Genomic DNA, 13,811 nt, shown 5'->3' with positions numbered 1-13,811 from the left:
ATGCGTCCCCTTGCCCTCCAATACAACCAATCATTAGAATAATTAAGTAAAAAAGCTTACAATTCATGGAATCAATGGGGCACTTCATGGTGGCATGCCCTTCCATAACGGGCTTTGGCATCTACAAGTGTCTCCAAGCTTAATAAGGGGGTTAACCAAAGACCCTATTAGGTGGTTTCAGCCTTTAAAGGGGTGACATGTCCATGGTACATTGATAAGGTGATAGGTGGCGAGTGATATAGTGATGGAACAGAGTGGGGATCAGGGGAATGCTCTAGGCCACATGTCATGGTACAAGGGTAGCTATGATGGGGGATGCCCACACTTGGGTATATGAGTGTAGGAGGGAGAAAATCGTATTGCTTTTTCCTTCGATTGATTTTTCTTCATAACTGCTTGAGGCTCCAGAAGATGAGAGCATGACATGTAGGATATAACAATGGACACCCCCTTAAGGTGGGGCAGAGCATTGCCCACCAAGGGTTGGGACAACCATGGGGTCCTTAATGATGGAGGGGGCTCATCTAGGCCCATATGTACCAGGGTGATGGCCATATACAATGTCACATGGCTCGGATTCGAGTTCGAGTTCGACAACGATTAAATTTGATTCGAATTCAAATTTTTCGATGAAGTTGGAATGAGGTTCGACACTAAATTCGACTATAGTCAATTGACATATATATATATATATATATATATAATTTAACTTTAATTATATCACAAATTTATATATGTTAAAATGCATATTTACTTATTAAATAATTTCTTAAATTTATATTATAATATAAATAAGTTAGATAATAAATATTATACCTATACTCACTTCACAAAATTCACTATAGGAGATGAAGGAAACAACTTTTGAGTTGTTTTTTTCAACCCACTTAAGTCAATTAACAACGTAAATCAGAATTTTTTATTTGCATAAATACAAATCCATACAACAAGGGAATAAATACCCACATATCTTATCTACAAGTAGTGAATGTGAATGCTAAAGTTAAGTGAATTTGATAATGTTGATGGAACGGATTAGACTGGAGCGAAAATAAACAAAATACATTGATATATTTAAGAGTGGACGAAACTGGTTCAAGGAGTAATTTCCAACCCAAAGGAACTCTACGTACTTGCTTTTATATTAATTAAAATGTAATAATCTATAACCTTTATATTGATTAAAATGTAATAATATTATATCGTGACTTTAGTCCAGTAGAGATTGAAAGTTACTTTAAATAAATAAAATTAGAATAATACTGCTGATTTGGGCGGATTTATTTGTAGATGAAAATGACAAATTTGACCGCCGAATCATTCAACCACTGAAGTGGCAACACACATACCATAATGTTAGTGGATCATGTCAGTGGATCGTTTGGTAACTCGACAAGCAAACAAAGTCTATTTTACCGACATAACACACATACGCTAATGAAGGGAATTTTATTTGCCAATGTGTATACACCATATGCAAATGGAGGCCAAGAAAAAGACGACCAAAATGTGATGTCTATAGACTAAACGGATATATGGTCGGCCATAACCTTGATGTACAATGCCATATTGCGATTAAGCAAAAGCGAACCTGGACAAACCGAAATAGTTTATTTATTTATTTATTTTATATTTTTTATTTTTTCGCCGAGGTTCGCCAAATTTGAACCCCAAAGTTCGAATTCGACGAACCTCGTGACACAGGCCATAGATAAGGGGCAAAGCTCATGTTCGACTTTTGACCATGTGCTAAATTTGTATGTCCTAGCCATCTTTTGCATTTTGTGGTACATTTCCTTGTTGAGAGGCCAAATTATGCTTTTTCTTTTTTTCTTTAACTGCATCAACCTTTGGGGCATCATTCCAGGCCCAACCCAAAGTGTGGACAAGAGGAGGGGGAGGCTAACCCTATGTGGACCCAAATTTTGGAAAATGATGAATGGGGCTAAAATGAGCGGAGGGGGGTGATGCATATGGTGTCAGGGAGGGGAACCATGCAACCAAAATCGGGATTTCCCATGTAGTGCCAACCCTGAAGCTAATGGCTAGTAAAAGAGATCCCATGGGACTAGGATACAAGGTTAACCATCAAATCCAGCAGAGGAGATAAGAGCACAGACCTAGCCCACTCTTTCTGTTGAATCCCCGCACCAATCCATGCCCAAAAGTGTCCATGATAAGTAAGGAAAATTACTCAACTATACCAATGAAAAGTCATACCTTCAGGGTTGGGAGGGCCACCTTCAAAGATACGATCATAGCAGATGGGCGAGGGACCACATGGCTGGCTCAGGTGGCGGAGATAATGGCACATCGAGCTATCAGGTGACTGCAAGGGGTTGCTGGCTGAGGACCATCTAGGAGAAAATCTTCTCCTATGAATACTACCCATAGGTAGTGGGTAACATCTAGCTCCAACTAGGACATGAGCTCTCAGAAAGGTGCGCAAAGCTACTTGACCGGGAGGTCATGAGAACACCAACAATCTCTTGGTACCATAGACCTGTTACCTGCACATATCAAAGACCAAGCACATGGGGCAACATGTTTTTGTGGTGTCTTATGATCACCCATGCTTAGTATTAGGCCATAAAATCAACAAGAAAGTAAAATATTTTTCCATGCAATTTTAGTCTAAATGCAGCTAATCTATCATGATAATATCATATGATTTTAGTTCTAATGCGGAAAACAATATGCAATGCATCCTACCCTAACATGCATATTATCTCAAACAAATACTAAGTGTAATCATAAAGCTAGTGCAACTAACATATCATCAGATGAATATAAATATGCTTGCCTATATGATTACTCATGGGGCAGATCCCAAAACCAATGTGGATACAATCACATGGAGGATGATGCGGGTGGGGAGTGGGAAAATATGATACCCATTCAATGTAAAAAGGAGTCCTAGAAGAAAAATAAGTCAATCTAGAAGTGCGAAGCTTCTCTTCTAAGCACAGGATGGAAGAATGGATGATCATACTCAAAAACTCCCTATCACAACCATTTTTCATAGTGTTATTCTTCATGGATGCCACAAAGTTGTGACGGGGAGGAAAAGGGGGCTCGGAACACAAAATGGGACAATAGATTGGTCGCTGAATAGAGTGATTGTATTCATAACCTTGAGGGTATGAGGGGGAAGGAGGGATGCATCTAGTGGGTGGTTCTTCCTCCAACATCATATCCAGGAGGGGGAAAGGGATGGTTAGTGGTGGTGATGATGTGAGAGTGGGCAAGGCAAGAGCTTGTGGATAATGTAGCTATGTTATTCAGATCCTAGAGAAGGCAGGGGAAAGTAGGGCCTTCGTCGTGGTCATCATCAGAGTCATAAATAGAGCCTACTCTTTCCAACAAAGCTTCTTCATGTGTGGGAAAACAATGATCTCCTCTTTCGATGGTGAGGGTAGACATATCATCACGAGTGATGTCCGAGAGAAAAGGAGGATCAATTTCAACCTCATTTTCTGTGTCAGTATCATAAATAGGGCTAGTGCCGAAATGATATTTGACATCCCATTTTCCCTTTTTAATGCATAAGAAGCTAGAAATATCATTTTTTAAGGGAGCTACAATATTCCTATCTTCAAGAGCCCTCCCTTGAATGAGAGTCCCTTCTTCATTATGCTCATTCTTGTGGTCTTCAAAGGGGCCTTCATTCATATCAATTCCCAAATCAGAACCTTCCAGAACTTCTTCACTTGCTTGGTTATCCTGATTGCCAGACAAGTGAGACTCTTCCTCTGGGGCTTTGTCATATGTAATGAGAGGAGGATTCTCCCCAGGAATTAGAGGGACGCTCGTATCCTCACCCTTGAAGGCATAATCCTCATTGACATTTTCACCAAGATCCCTTTCAAGATCACTTGCCCCATTACCTGGCTCATGTTGATGATGCACAAGGGGTTCTTCTTTTTGTTCTAGCAAAGGAGCTTCCTTTGGGTCATGAAGAGTACATTCATCACTTGGGATGCCACCCCATCTTCTTAAAAAGATATCTTCAAAACTATCATAATCAGTGATACTTTCAGGAGGGAGGCTAGCATACCAATCTTTAACTTGACCTTCAAGTGATAAAGCAAATAACCTCATGATTGTGTCATCATTCTCAATCCTTAATGGGGCTAGTACCCAAAAGAAGTTATCAATGTGGACATGGGCATCTTGATCGAGACTCCCTTTGAACCTAGGCATCCAACCCCTAATCCATCCCTTTATTTCTGGAAGCTCTAGAACTTCTTTAGGATCAAGGTGATCATAGGGAGATGGAGGGATACCATGCTTTTGATAGAAGTCCATTTTTCATATTTTTGCATACCAATAAATGTAGAGTCGCCAAGGTGAATTTTAATGCCTTGATAGATGCTTGCTTCACCCTACAAGCATTAACTTTGAAGTTCAATGAAGAACTAGGGCTTCGTTCTTCCAATGGAGTTGCCAGGAATAATATGTCGATAATGTCATGTGGGGAACAAGACACATGTCTCTGTCCCCAACAACGATGCCAAAATGTTATCGCTCAAACTAGCAGGGTCCCTAGGAGGGTTTCCTATAGAGCAACTACTAGGTCAAGGGAAACAATGGAGTGATAGCCCACTGTAACCTCAGCTAGGGCTCCTTGCTCTTTACGAACTTTCATCGATAGGAGGAGACCCGGTATAAGAGGAATCACAAGGAAGGATGAATCTATGAAAGGATAAGAAGTGATTCCCAAGGCCTATTCACAAGAGAGGCTCAATTAGATAACTTGCTTGCTTTGAAAGCAAGGTGATAGGCTCTCTAGGAAGGGCTAAGAGGATTCTTGGGTCTAGGTTTGGAGGATATGTCTTAACAAAGGGCTTCCTAGACCAAAAGATCATTGTTGATGAAAGGCTTCTATGTAATCCTTGTGAAATTGGAGTTATAAAGATGCGGGACCACACAGAACCAAGTGGATCCAAAAATAGGTCAAGGGTATGGAGTTGATCAACCAAGGAGGGGCTTGACCTAATTAGGGTAGGGAATATGATCAAAGGACTAATTTTATTTTGAGATTTGGATGCAATGAGGACACTAACCCAAGTCAATCTAGGGCAAGAATTGGTCTTGCAGTTAGGGCTTGCTATATCTCGGGATTCCATCATCGGATTTGCTTCAAATTTGGAGGACCTCTAGACAAAACCCCAATGCAGTAGTGGACCAAAAATCGAGGTGATTGGATGGCTAGAATGGAATTTGATTGATGCCCTAGGAGACCTATTAGGGCTAGGCCTAGAAAGAGAAGGAGAAGGCGAGAAAAATAATCGTTTAAGTGACCACCAGTGGTTGGATCAGTGCCTTGCCTTTGGGAGAGATGGAGTCAAGGTGAATTTATGATTTAGAGAAAATTAACCCAATCAAGGAGACCTCTAGACAACTTCACATGGCAATTAAGGCATGAGAGTAGATGCCAGAAGATTTTATACTTCGATGTGCAATGTTTGATGACTTATCAAGGTATATTCAACAAAAATAACCTTTAGGAACATTCACCCATTCATACATGACACATGCAATGATGCAATGCTTCAAAAGATCAAAATTTCCACAATTTCGCATAAAATAGCAGTAAATTTCAGACCTAGATAGCGAAAATCCCAACAACATTCATGTGATATGATAAATACAAGAATAAACATGAAAAAGAGATCACTTACATGTACAATGAGTATATCCAATCATCAAATCATGACAAGAATGAAGCTCCAAGACCAAGAGAATAGTATCCAAACATCAAAATTCATCCATGAAACCAAACTCGTCCTCCAAAAGGGAATGCAAAATTCTCCAAGTAGCTACTAAACCCAAACAAGTGATGATGAGATAAATGAATCACCTCTCATATATTTATATCATCTCTAAGGAGTTCGATTTGCTTAATTAGGCCTAATTAAACCCCAAATAATAAAATAATGTGCAATAATAACATGCCTTGGTGACAAGCCCACCAAGATAGCTCAATAACATAAAATAAGCCTCTCAAGAGGGTAGAATAATCAATATAACGAGTCATTGGGTCATTGAGAAGGCCTAATGAAGTTCAAAGTGTGTCATAGTGAGGGAATGGACTTGAATCATAGGGGACAAGGGGTTGGCCCCTTGTTTTCCAAGCAAATGACTGAGGTGCTCCCAAGTGGGTGTGGGGGCACAAGGACATCCTCATGGGTCTCCAAGTGGATCAATAATGCCTGTAAACCATCTATAAGGGCTAGGATGATGACATAAGCCCTCCCTTTGTCTCCCTGCAGTGAAACACATCCTCACCTGGACCTTGGAACATCTGCCAAGTGTGTGCTGCAAGTGTGGAGTCGTTTGGGCAAGGTGAAACAAGTGCATCATCCTCATCCAAAAGGTGTAACACGAGCAATCACTGAGTGGTGTTGGGGATCCATGAAGTACTTCTCTACGATGGTGGAGGCCCATGGTTCTCAATGCTCACCCTACAAGTGCCCCTGTGGCCCTTTGGAGGGCTTGGACCGCGTATAGGGAGACCAATCCCCAAATGGAGACCCACAAGTAATCCTGCATAAGATCCAATGCGTCCCCTTGCCCTCCAATATAACAAATCATTAGAATAATCAAGTTAAAGAGCTTACAAATCATGGAATCAATTGGGCACTTCATGGTGGCATGCCCTTCCATAGCGGGCTTTGGCATCTACAAGTGTCTCCAAGCTTAATAAGGTGGTTAACCAAGGACCCTATTAGGTGGTTTTAGCCTTTAAAGGTGGTGACATGCCCATGGTACATCGATTAGGTGATAGGTGACAAGTGATATAGTGATGGAACAGAGTGGGGATCAGGGGAATGCTCCAGGCCACATGTCATGGTACAAGTGTAGCTATGATGGGGGAAGCCCTCACTTGGGTATATGAATGTAAGAGGGAGCAAATCGTGGTACATGAGTTACCACGACCTTTGTTTTTCCACCCTTATTCATATACCTTTTGCCTTTGATTGATTTTTCTTCATAATTGCTCGGGGCTCCAGGGGATGAGAGCATGATGTGTAGGATATAGTAGTGGACACCCCCTTAAGGTGGGGTAGTTGATAGCCCACCAAAAGTTGGGACAACCATGTGTTCCTTAATGATGGTGGGGGCTCATCTAGGGCCCATATGAACCAGGGTGATGGCCATAGATACGGGGCAGAGCTCATGTTCCGGTTTTGCCCACGTGATAAATTTGTATGTCCCGACCATTTTTGCATTTTGTGGTACATTTCCTATTGAGAGTGGCCAAATTATGCTTTCTCTTTTTTTCATTAGTTGCATCAACCTTCGGGGCATTGTTCCAGGCCTGACCTAAAGTGTGGACAAGGGGAGGGAGAGGCTAACCCTATGTGGACCCAGATGGGAAAAATGATGAATGGGGCTAAAATGAGCAGAGGGGAGTGATGCATATGGTGTCGGGAAGTGGGACCACACAACCAAAATCGGGATGTCCCATATAGTGCCAACCTTGAAGCTAATGGCCAGTAAAGATATCCCACGGGACTAGGATACAAGGCTAACCATTAAATCGGGCAGAGGAGACAAGAGCACAAACCTAGCCCACTCTTTGGGTCCGATCCCCCCACCAATCCATTCATAAAAGTGTCCATGATAAGTAAGGAAAATTACTCAACTATACTAATGAAAAGTATACCTTCGGGGTTTGGAGGCCCACCTTCAAACTTATGTTCATAGCAGATGGGCAAGGGACCACATGGTTGGTTCAGATGGCAGAGATAATGGCACATCGAGCTATCTGGTGGCTACAAGGGGTTGCTGGCTGCTGGTTGAGGACCATCTAGGATAAAATTTTCTCCTATGCATACTATCCACAAGTAGTGGGTAACAAGGTTGATTCCCTATGGGGATGGGGGATTATTCTGTGGGATTTCCCCTTCTTCATTCTCCATATTCAGCCCCTCATAATTGTTACTGCTTTGTTTCTTCCCATTTATTTTGTTAGTCTCTTCTCATTTACTGGGCCAACTTTTTTTAGGGAAGCTAGCCCTTTCCCTTTGTTGCCATTCTGATGAGGTGGCCTAAGGCTGGTTGTTGGTTTGCCTTGCTAGGGCTCTTTTTCATTTGGGTTGTATCATTGGTCCCCCCTCCTTGACTTGTTTTTGTTGCTCTTGCTTTTTTCCGCAGCGTCTTACAAAGTGGCCATATTTATGACACACCTTGCATTTAAATGGAAGCTGGTCATAATCCACCTCTTGGATATGAGACCAGCTACCCAAGTTTGGATTTATGGCTGCTAGAAGTCCCTTATCCATATCCACTTCCACCTGGATCCGTGTACAGGCAAATAAACCCTCTTGTGGCTTGGCTCAATCAATATATTTTCCCGAGGCATTACCAATGCGGAGGCCCAAGACCCCTGGAGCTTGTTGCCATCCTCTCTAGGAGACACACGCTTTGCAATAAGAAACATATACAAGTTCAAGAACTTAAAATGACAATGAATTTAAAAGTCTTTTCCCTTTTAACCATGTTAGGGGGAGCTGATTTGGGGAGTGCATCAAGTTACTAGAGGTGACTTGGAGATTGTGTTGGGTTACTAGGATTGCTATAAAAAGATTTTTAGGCAACTTAACCCTGATGATTGAAAATTTTGTAAGTGACTGGTGTGGTCTTTGGTGTAGATGTTTTAAGGCATCACAAAAATACGAGTGCCTAATAAGCATGGAGTAATGTTTGAGCTTTAAGCTTTGCCAACTCAAAATCAAAACCAATATGAATTTTCTCTCCTTTGAGCTACTCCCAAGGATAAAGGAAAGGTTCCCGATTTTAATCTATTGGAAATATTCAAACAACATGAGTTTTTTTATAAAATTTAAAACTACTCATATTGTCTTTGTACTTCCCAGGGTTGTCTTAGTTTTCAATGTTTGATATGAATGTTGTTTTATATAATATTACTTGCAAAGAGGGTAACAAGTACTTAGGATTAAACAATTATTGCCTAGTTTCATTGTCTTTTGCATATGTTATATGGGTTATGGTTTATTTAGATAAGACAAGATAAATTTATCAATGTCCAATAAATGATTACGAAAATAGGTTAATGGGATTAAACGAGTACCATTAATCTCATATATAGTAAGAGTGCTGGAGTGCTGTGGCTTCTCCTTAATCTAAGCTAACAACAATGAGTAAATGAAAGATAAAAAGATCTAAAAACAAAGCAATAAAAAGCCAAGTAGCTAGTTTGAGAAGTAAATATTGCATGGACATAAATTGAAAACAGATACACAAGTGAAAACTCCATCACAAGAAGAGAAGATGTCAAATGGTGCTAGTACTAAGGGTTGAGACTGAAAGAGAAGGGAGGAAAGTCTCCTCATCCTAGTCCTAACTCAAATGGGCTTATGCACTGTCTGATAAGGTCATCTGGAGAGTACCTAGGCCAAGGAACTCTTGCTATGTAACCTTGGCAGGGATTTTGAGGTGACAGCTAGATCGAGCAGCCCCACCACTCCTAACACTCAAGGCCAAGGTAAAGAAATACTATATCGATGATTGCCTACTCAACAAAGCACAGAGGTTGGTACCCTGGATTGAGTGAGTACGTTTTTGACTTTGAAACCTGCTTCTTAGTACTACATGTCTCTCGGTCTTGTGGTGCTGGGAAGTGATTTGGGCATTCACTGATTTGCTAGCTGAAGACATTTGAACCTTTGGTTGTTGTTTGTTGCATTGAGCAGGCCAAAGTGCAAACAACAAGGAAGAAATAAGTGATCGTCTTGGAAGAGTTTGGATTGGGAGGACCATGTAGGGTCCATGATCGGAATCCTAGAACTGCCCTCATAAAAGGAGCTAAACACCACTGATCTGAGAACTGAAAGAAAGTAGAGAGGTACCCATTTGAATCTTGGTAAGAGCAGTAGAACCTCCCTTCGATCTTGTTGTAAATGGGGTATCTAAAGATGTTGATCCCCCAACTTTGTCAGTTTGTCTCCTATAGGTGTCGAAGTTAGTTGATCCTATCTGGATGGAGAATATGGTGATTGCTTTCGACCAGGAATTGATGAAAACCCACTTTAAGCTGACCAAAGGGAATATTGAGGACATGCATCCAGTGCTTGCATGTATAAACTTTATATAGGTTGAACAATAAGTCCATCTCTGGGCTGCATGAAGTGCGTAAGGTAGAAAGCCATGTTGGGTTCGAGACCAATGGTCAGTGAATTTAGTTGTTGGATTCACCTTGTTTGTGTATGAAAGTGATATTTGGTGGTGCAAAGTTTTTTTTATAAAAATGCATTATTTATATGAGGTATTGCTGTAATAAACACAACCATGTGATACATTGATGAAAAGCTGACTCATTTGTTTTGAAATGTATTTTTATCTCTGAAGTTTGTCTTGACCACTTATGGTCTAAATGGAGTGACTGACTCTCTTGAAAAAGATAATTGTCAAGTTTTACTTAGTTTTCTTGATTGTTGTATGCTCATCATCTATATATCCGTTTTCCAGGCCTTCATTCCAATTCAGTGAAGATGAGGCAGTTGCTTGTCGAATGGCAACCAATGAGATTCATGTTTTTGATCCGGAAAACTTTGCTAAAGGAATTGTAAATAAGATCCGCCTTCCTGGAATAGCTGGTTTGCAACTTGCTACAGCTCCTCCAACATATTTTGCGGCATATATTCCTGAATCAAAGGTTTGCATTTGTTCTTTATTTAAAGTGCTTGCTTTTGATTTGATTTGTACTTTCTTTATACCTAGACAATGGCCATAGTAAATGTTTTAATAATTGTTAACGCCTGATTGTACTTCTTAAAGTGCAAGGGTTTCCTTCTTTTGATGGCTTATTAAAATCCTGGTATTGGAAAGAATATGGATAATTATACTTTGGGTAGCCTCTGTCTAGACTCTATCCTTTTGGTAACCTCCGTCTGTAGCATCTCATGCTTCAAGATAATGGTGCTACCATTGCACATTCCAGGTCTGATTCATGCGAATGTGTTACATATTTCTGCTTTTCAAATTGGAGATTCATTGACAATGTTGACATTGCTGTCATCACCTTGAAGAATTCATGTAGTTTCATTTTAAGAATACATTGTGAAATATTTGTATTTCATGGATTTCAGGGAATACCAGCCAGCATTCAGATATTTAAGCGAGAGGATGTTGGCCCAGCCCAGCCTGTAGCTCGACGAAGTTTTTTTCAGTGTTCCAATGTCCAGTTAATTTGGAACCATGGATCGACTGGATTGTTGGTTATTGCACAGTCTGATGTTGACAAAAGCAATCAAAGTTACTATGGGGAGTCCAGATTACATTACTTGACGACTGATGGGAGTCACGAAGGGCTTGTGCCTCTCCGTATGGATTATCAATATCAATCAGTGTTTTGTTCTTTCAAACTTTTGGCTTAATTATTTCTAACTTTCAAAGTAAATGACTCTCGGATACAAGAAAATCTGACAGAGTATATATATTTTCCCTGTAATGACATTTCAGGTAAGGAGGGACCTGTCCATGATGTTAAGTGGTCTCCTTCAGGAACTGAATTTGCAGTGGTTTACGGATGTATCCTAAACTTCTATTCATGTTACTTGGTTTACTAGGCATTGAATTCATGGATACTCTTGTTTGTTCTGGTTTTGACTTATATTAATAATATTTTTGATGCTCAATGTTGCAGTCCTTGACATGTTTCAGTCATGCCTGCAAGAGCAACGTTGTTCGACAAAAAGTGCAATCCTCTCTTTGATTTTGGAACAGGCCCTTACAATACACTCAGATGGAACCCTCATGGAAAACGTATCCTTGAGAATGCTATCAAATAACCCACGCAGGTTGTTAAGGTCATAGTATAATGTGTAAAGTTTTTTAAAATATTGTCAAACAGCATCTAGTAACCTTTCTGGTTTTTTAGAGTAGCTGTCTGATTCATTCAGGCAGTAGCAATAATAAAAAAAACAACTCTTTAGTTCAGTTAAGATTTTGTTTATTTCCCAAATGGAATGTTAGCTTCTGTTGCCTTAACTCTATTTTGATAGTTTTATGCATAGCAGGTTTTGGTAATTTACCTGGCGAAATGGTAAGTTCATATAATTTATTAATTCCATTATTTTTCTAGATTTATATATAAGGTAAGAGTATGCTTTTAGCAGAGTTAATTTTGTAATCTGTGATTCTGCAGTTTAGACTGAGTTTGTTGTTACATTGTTTGTAAGTGGGTGTGCAAAACGACATTGCTTAATTGGGGATACATATTGAAAATTTATACAACTGTCAGCATTGTGCAATATCTACAGTCCACTATTTGTTGGTCTTGACAACCCCTTTACAATGCTTTGCTACTTGCTCGTTATAGTAAATTCTCCAAATATGATCTGGTAGTCAAGATAAGACTCTAGAAACAACGTTATGTGCTTCTTGTTGTGCTTGAACTATAAGCTGCTGTTGCAACCTTGTAGCTGTTTAAATGGAGTGAAAGCCAACCTGATGTTAGTTTATCTGGTTGCTCCAAGATGATTCCCCATTTACCTTCATAAAGTTGAGTCCTGGATTGCTTGTCTGAAGTTAGTCTGCACTTGCACTCTGAGAGATTCTCAAACATGGTAAGTTGCTTATGATGACATCATTCATGGAGGTGAGGCACATTTAATCTGAGAGTTGTACACTTAAGCGTGGTGCACTTAAGGAGTTACTCCTCTATTCTGGGGGCTCCCTTGACTGTTAGTTCTTGCCTGTGACTAGTAGTTATGACAGCAAACATGCTACAGTCTCAAAGGCTGTCATGTCAGGCCTTTTTTCAACATTTATGACAGCAAACAGCGCATCTTCTTTGGGTATTATATCTGATGAATCCTGGGTGGTTATGGACAGCATGTAGAGTTCCTCCTTTTGGGTTATGACAGTTAGGAGGGCACACTAATTGAAGAGAGATAATTTGTATAAGTGGAGCATTAAATATAGGAGTTATATCTGCAAGGAGGGTACACCACTTCAGGTTATGTTTAGGCTAGTTTCGTAATTGCCTCTTCTCTTCTATAAAAGAGATGGCTGGGCACATCAGCAAGTGTGTTGGTGTGATTGCCTGAGTGTGGTAGCTAGTGTTTTGCATTATGCTCTCAAGAGAAGCACTGTAGTTTATCTAATTTTCCTTTCTTTTTTGTTTTGATATCCAGAGGAATTGGCATAACATGGGGTCGATTCTGGCCACTACCACTATAACCTTTGGGGCATACGACCTGTCCTCTCTGTAGACTGGGTTATGTCCAGGGGAATTGAACCTTTGATCTCTTGCTCACAAGACTTCATTTTCACGGCGATTGCCAACTGAGCTACACCTGGGGGACTATCTAATTTTCCTTCCTGATCTCTGTTTTATGTAAAACTATGTCCTTTCATTTGCTGGTCTGATCTAACTTGTAGAAGGATGAGTGCAGATCTGATCGTATGAGATGAAATATTGACACGGTATCAAAACTGTACAGTTGAAGTCTTCCAACCAGCATATGGAGAAGGCTGCTCCCTGTGAGGGGGAGCTGCTATCGGAGGATTTCATCAGGTCTGATGCCCAGAAATTTCTATAGAGTGGAGTGATTTGTGCTTCAGAGAGGCAATAGGACCTATGAAAAGTTGAGTTCTGGTGATTGGAGCTGCCTCATGTATGGGAGATGCTGCTGCCATTGTTAGTGCCTATGAAGGGTTGTTTGTTTTCTGGGAAATTTCTTTTGTATGAATTGTGTTTATAAGCCTTAAGGAGCAGCTGTAATGGCTTCCGTGTCAGGGCTTAGAGAGTGTAATCAGCTATAGGCAGCTTAAAGTTT

General features: G+C 40.3%; 1 protein-coding gene across 2 annotated transcripts in view; it reads left to right on the top strand.

Moving 5' to 3' along the window:
- LOC149257534 (Eukaryotic translation initiation factor eIF2A family protein) overlaps window positions 1-13,811 on the top strand; it is a 114,398-nt gene that overhangs the window by 35,879 nt on the left and 64,708 nt on the right. For both annotated transcript variants that reach the window (XM_089414407.1, XM_089414400.1), the window contains exons 4-8: window positions 10,498-10,684; window positions 11,118-11,352; window positions 11,491-11,559; window positions 11,692-11,793; window positions 12,033-12,073. In XM_089414407.1, coding sequence (XP_089270533.1) covers window positions 10,498-10,684; window positions 11,118-11,352; window positions 11,491-11,559; window positions 11,692-11,793; window positions 12,033-12,073 — 634 coding nt within the window. The remainder of the gene's footprint in view (window positions 1-10,497; window positions 10,685-11,117; window positions 11,353-11,490; window positions 11,560-11,691; window positions 11,794-12,032; window positions 12,074-13,811) is intronic.

The sequence above is a fragment of the Pinus tabuliformis genome, chromosome 6 (assembly GCF_031772625.1).
Source record: "Pinus tabuliformis cultivar Carrire ecotype Pingquan chromosome 6, CPIR1, whole genome shotgun sequence".
Classification (NCBI taxonomy): Eukaryota; Viridiplantae; Streptophyta; class Pinopsida; order Pinales; family Pinaceae; genus Pinus; species Pinus tabuliformis.
This window is presented reverse-complemented; position numbering and strand designations above follow the sequence as displayed.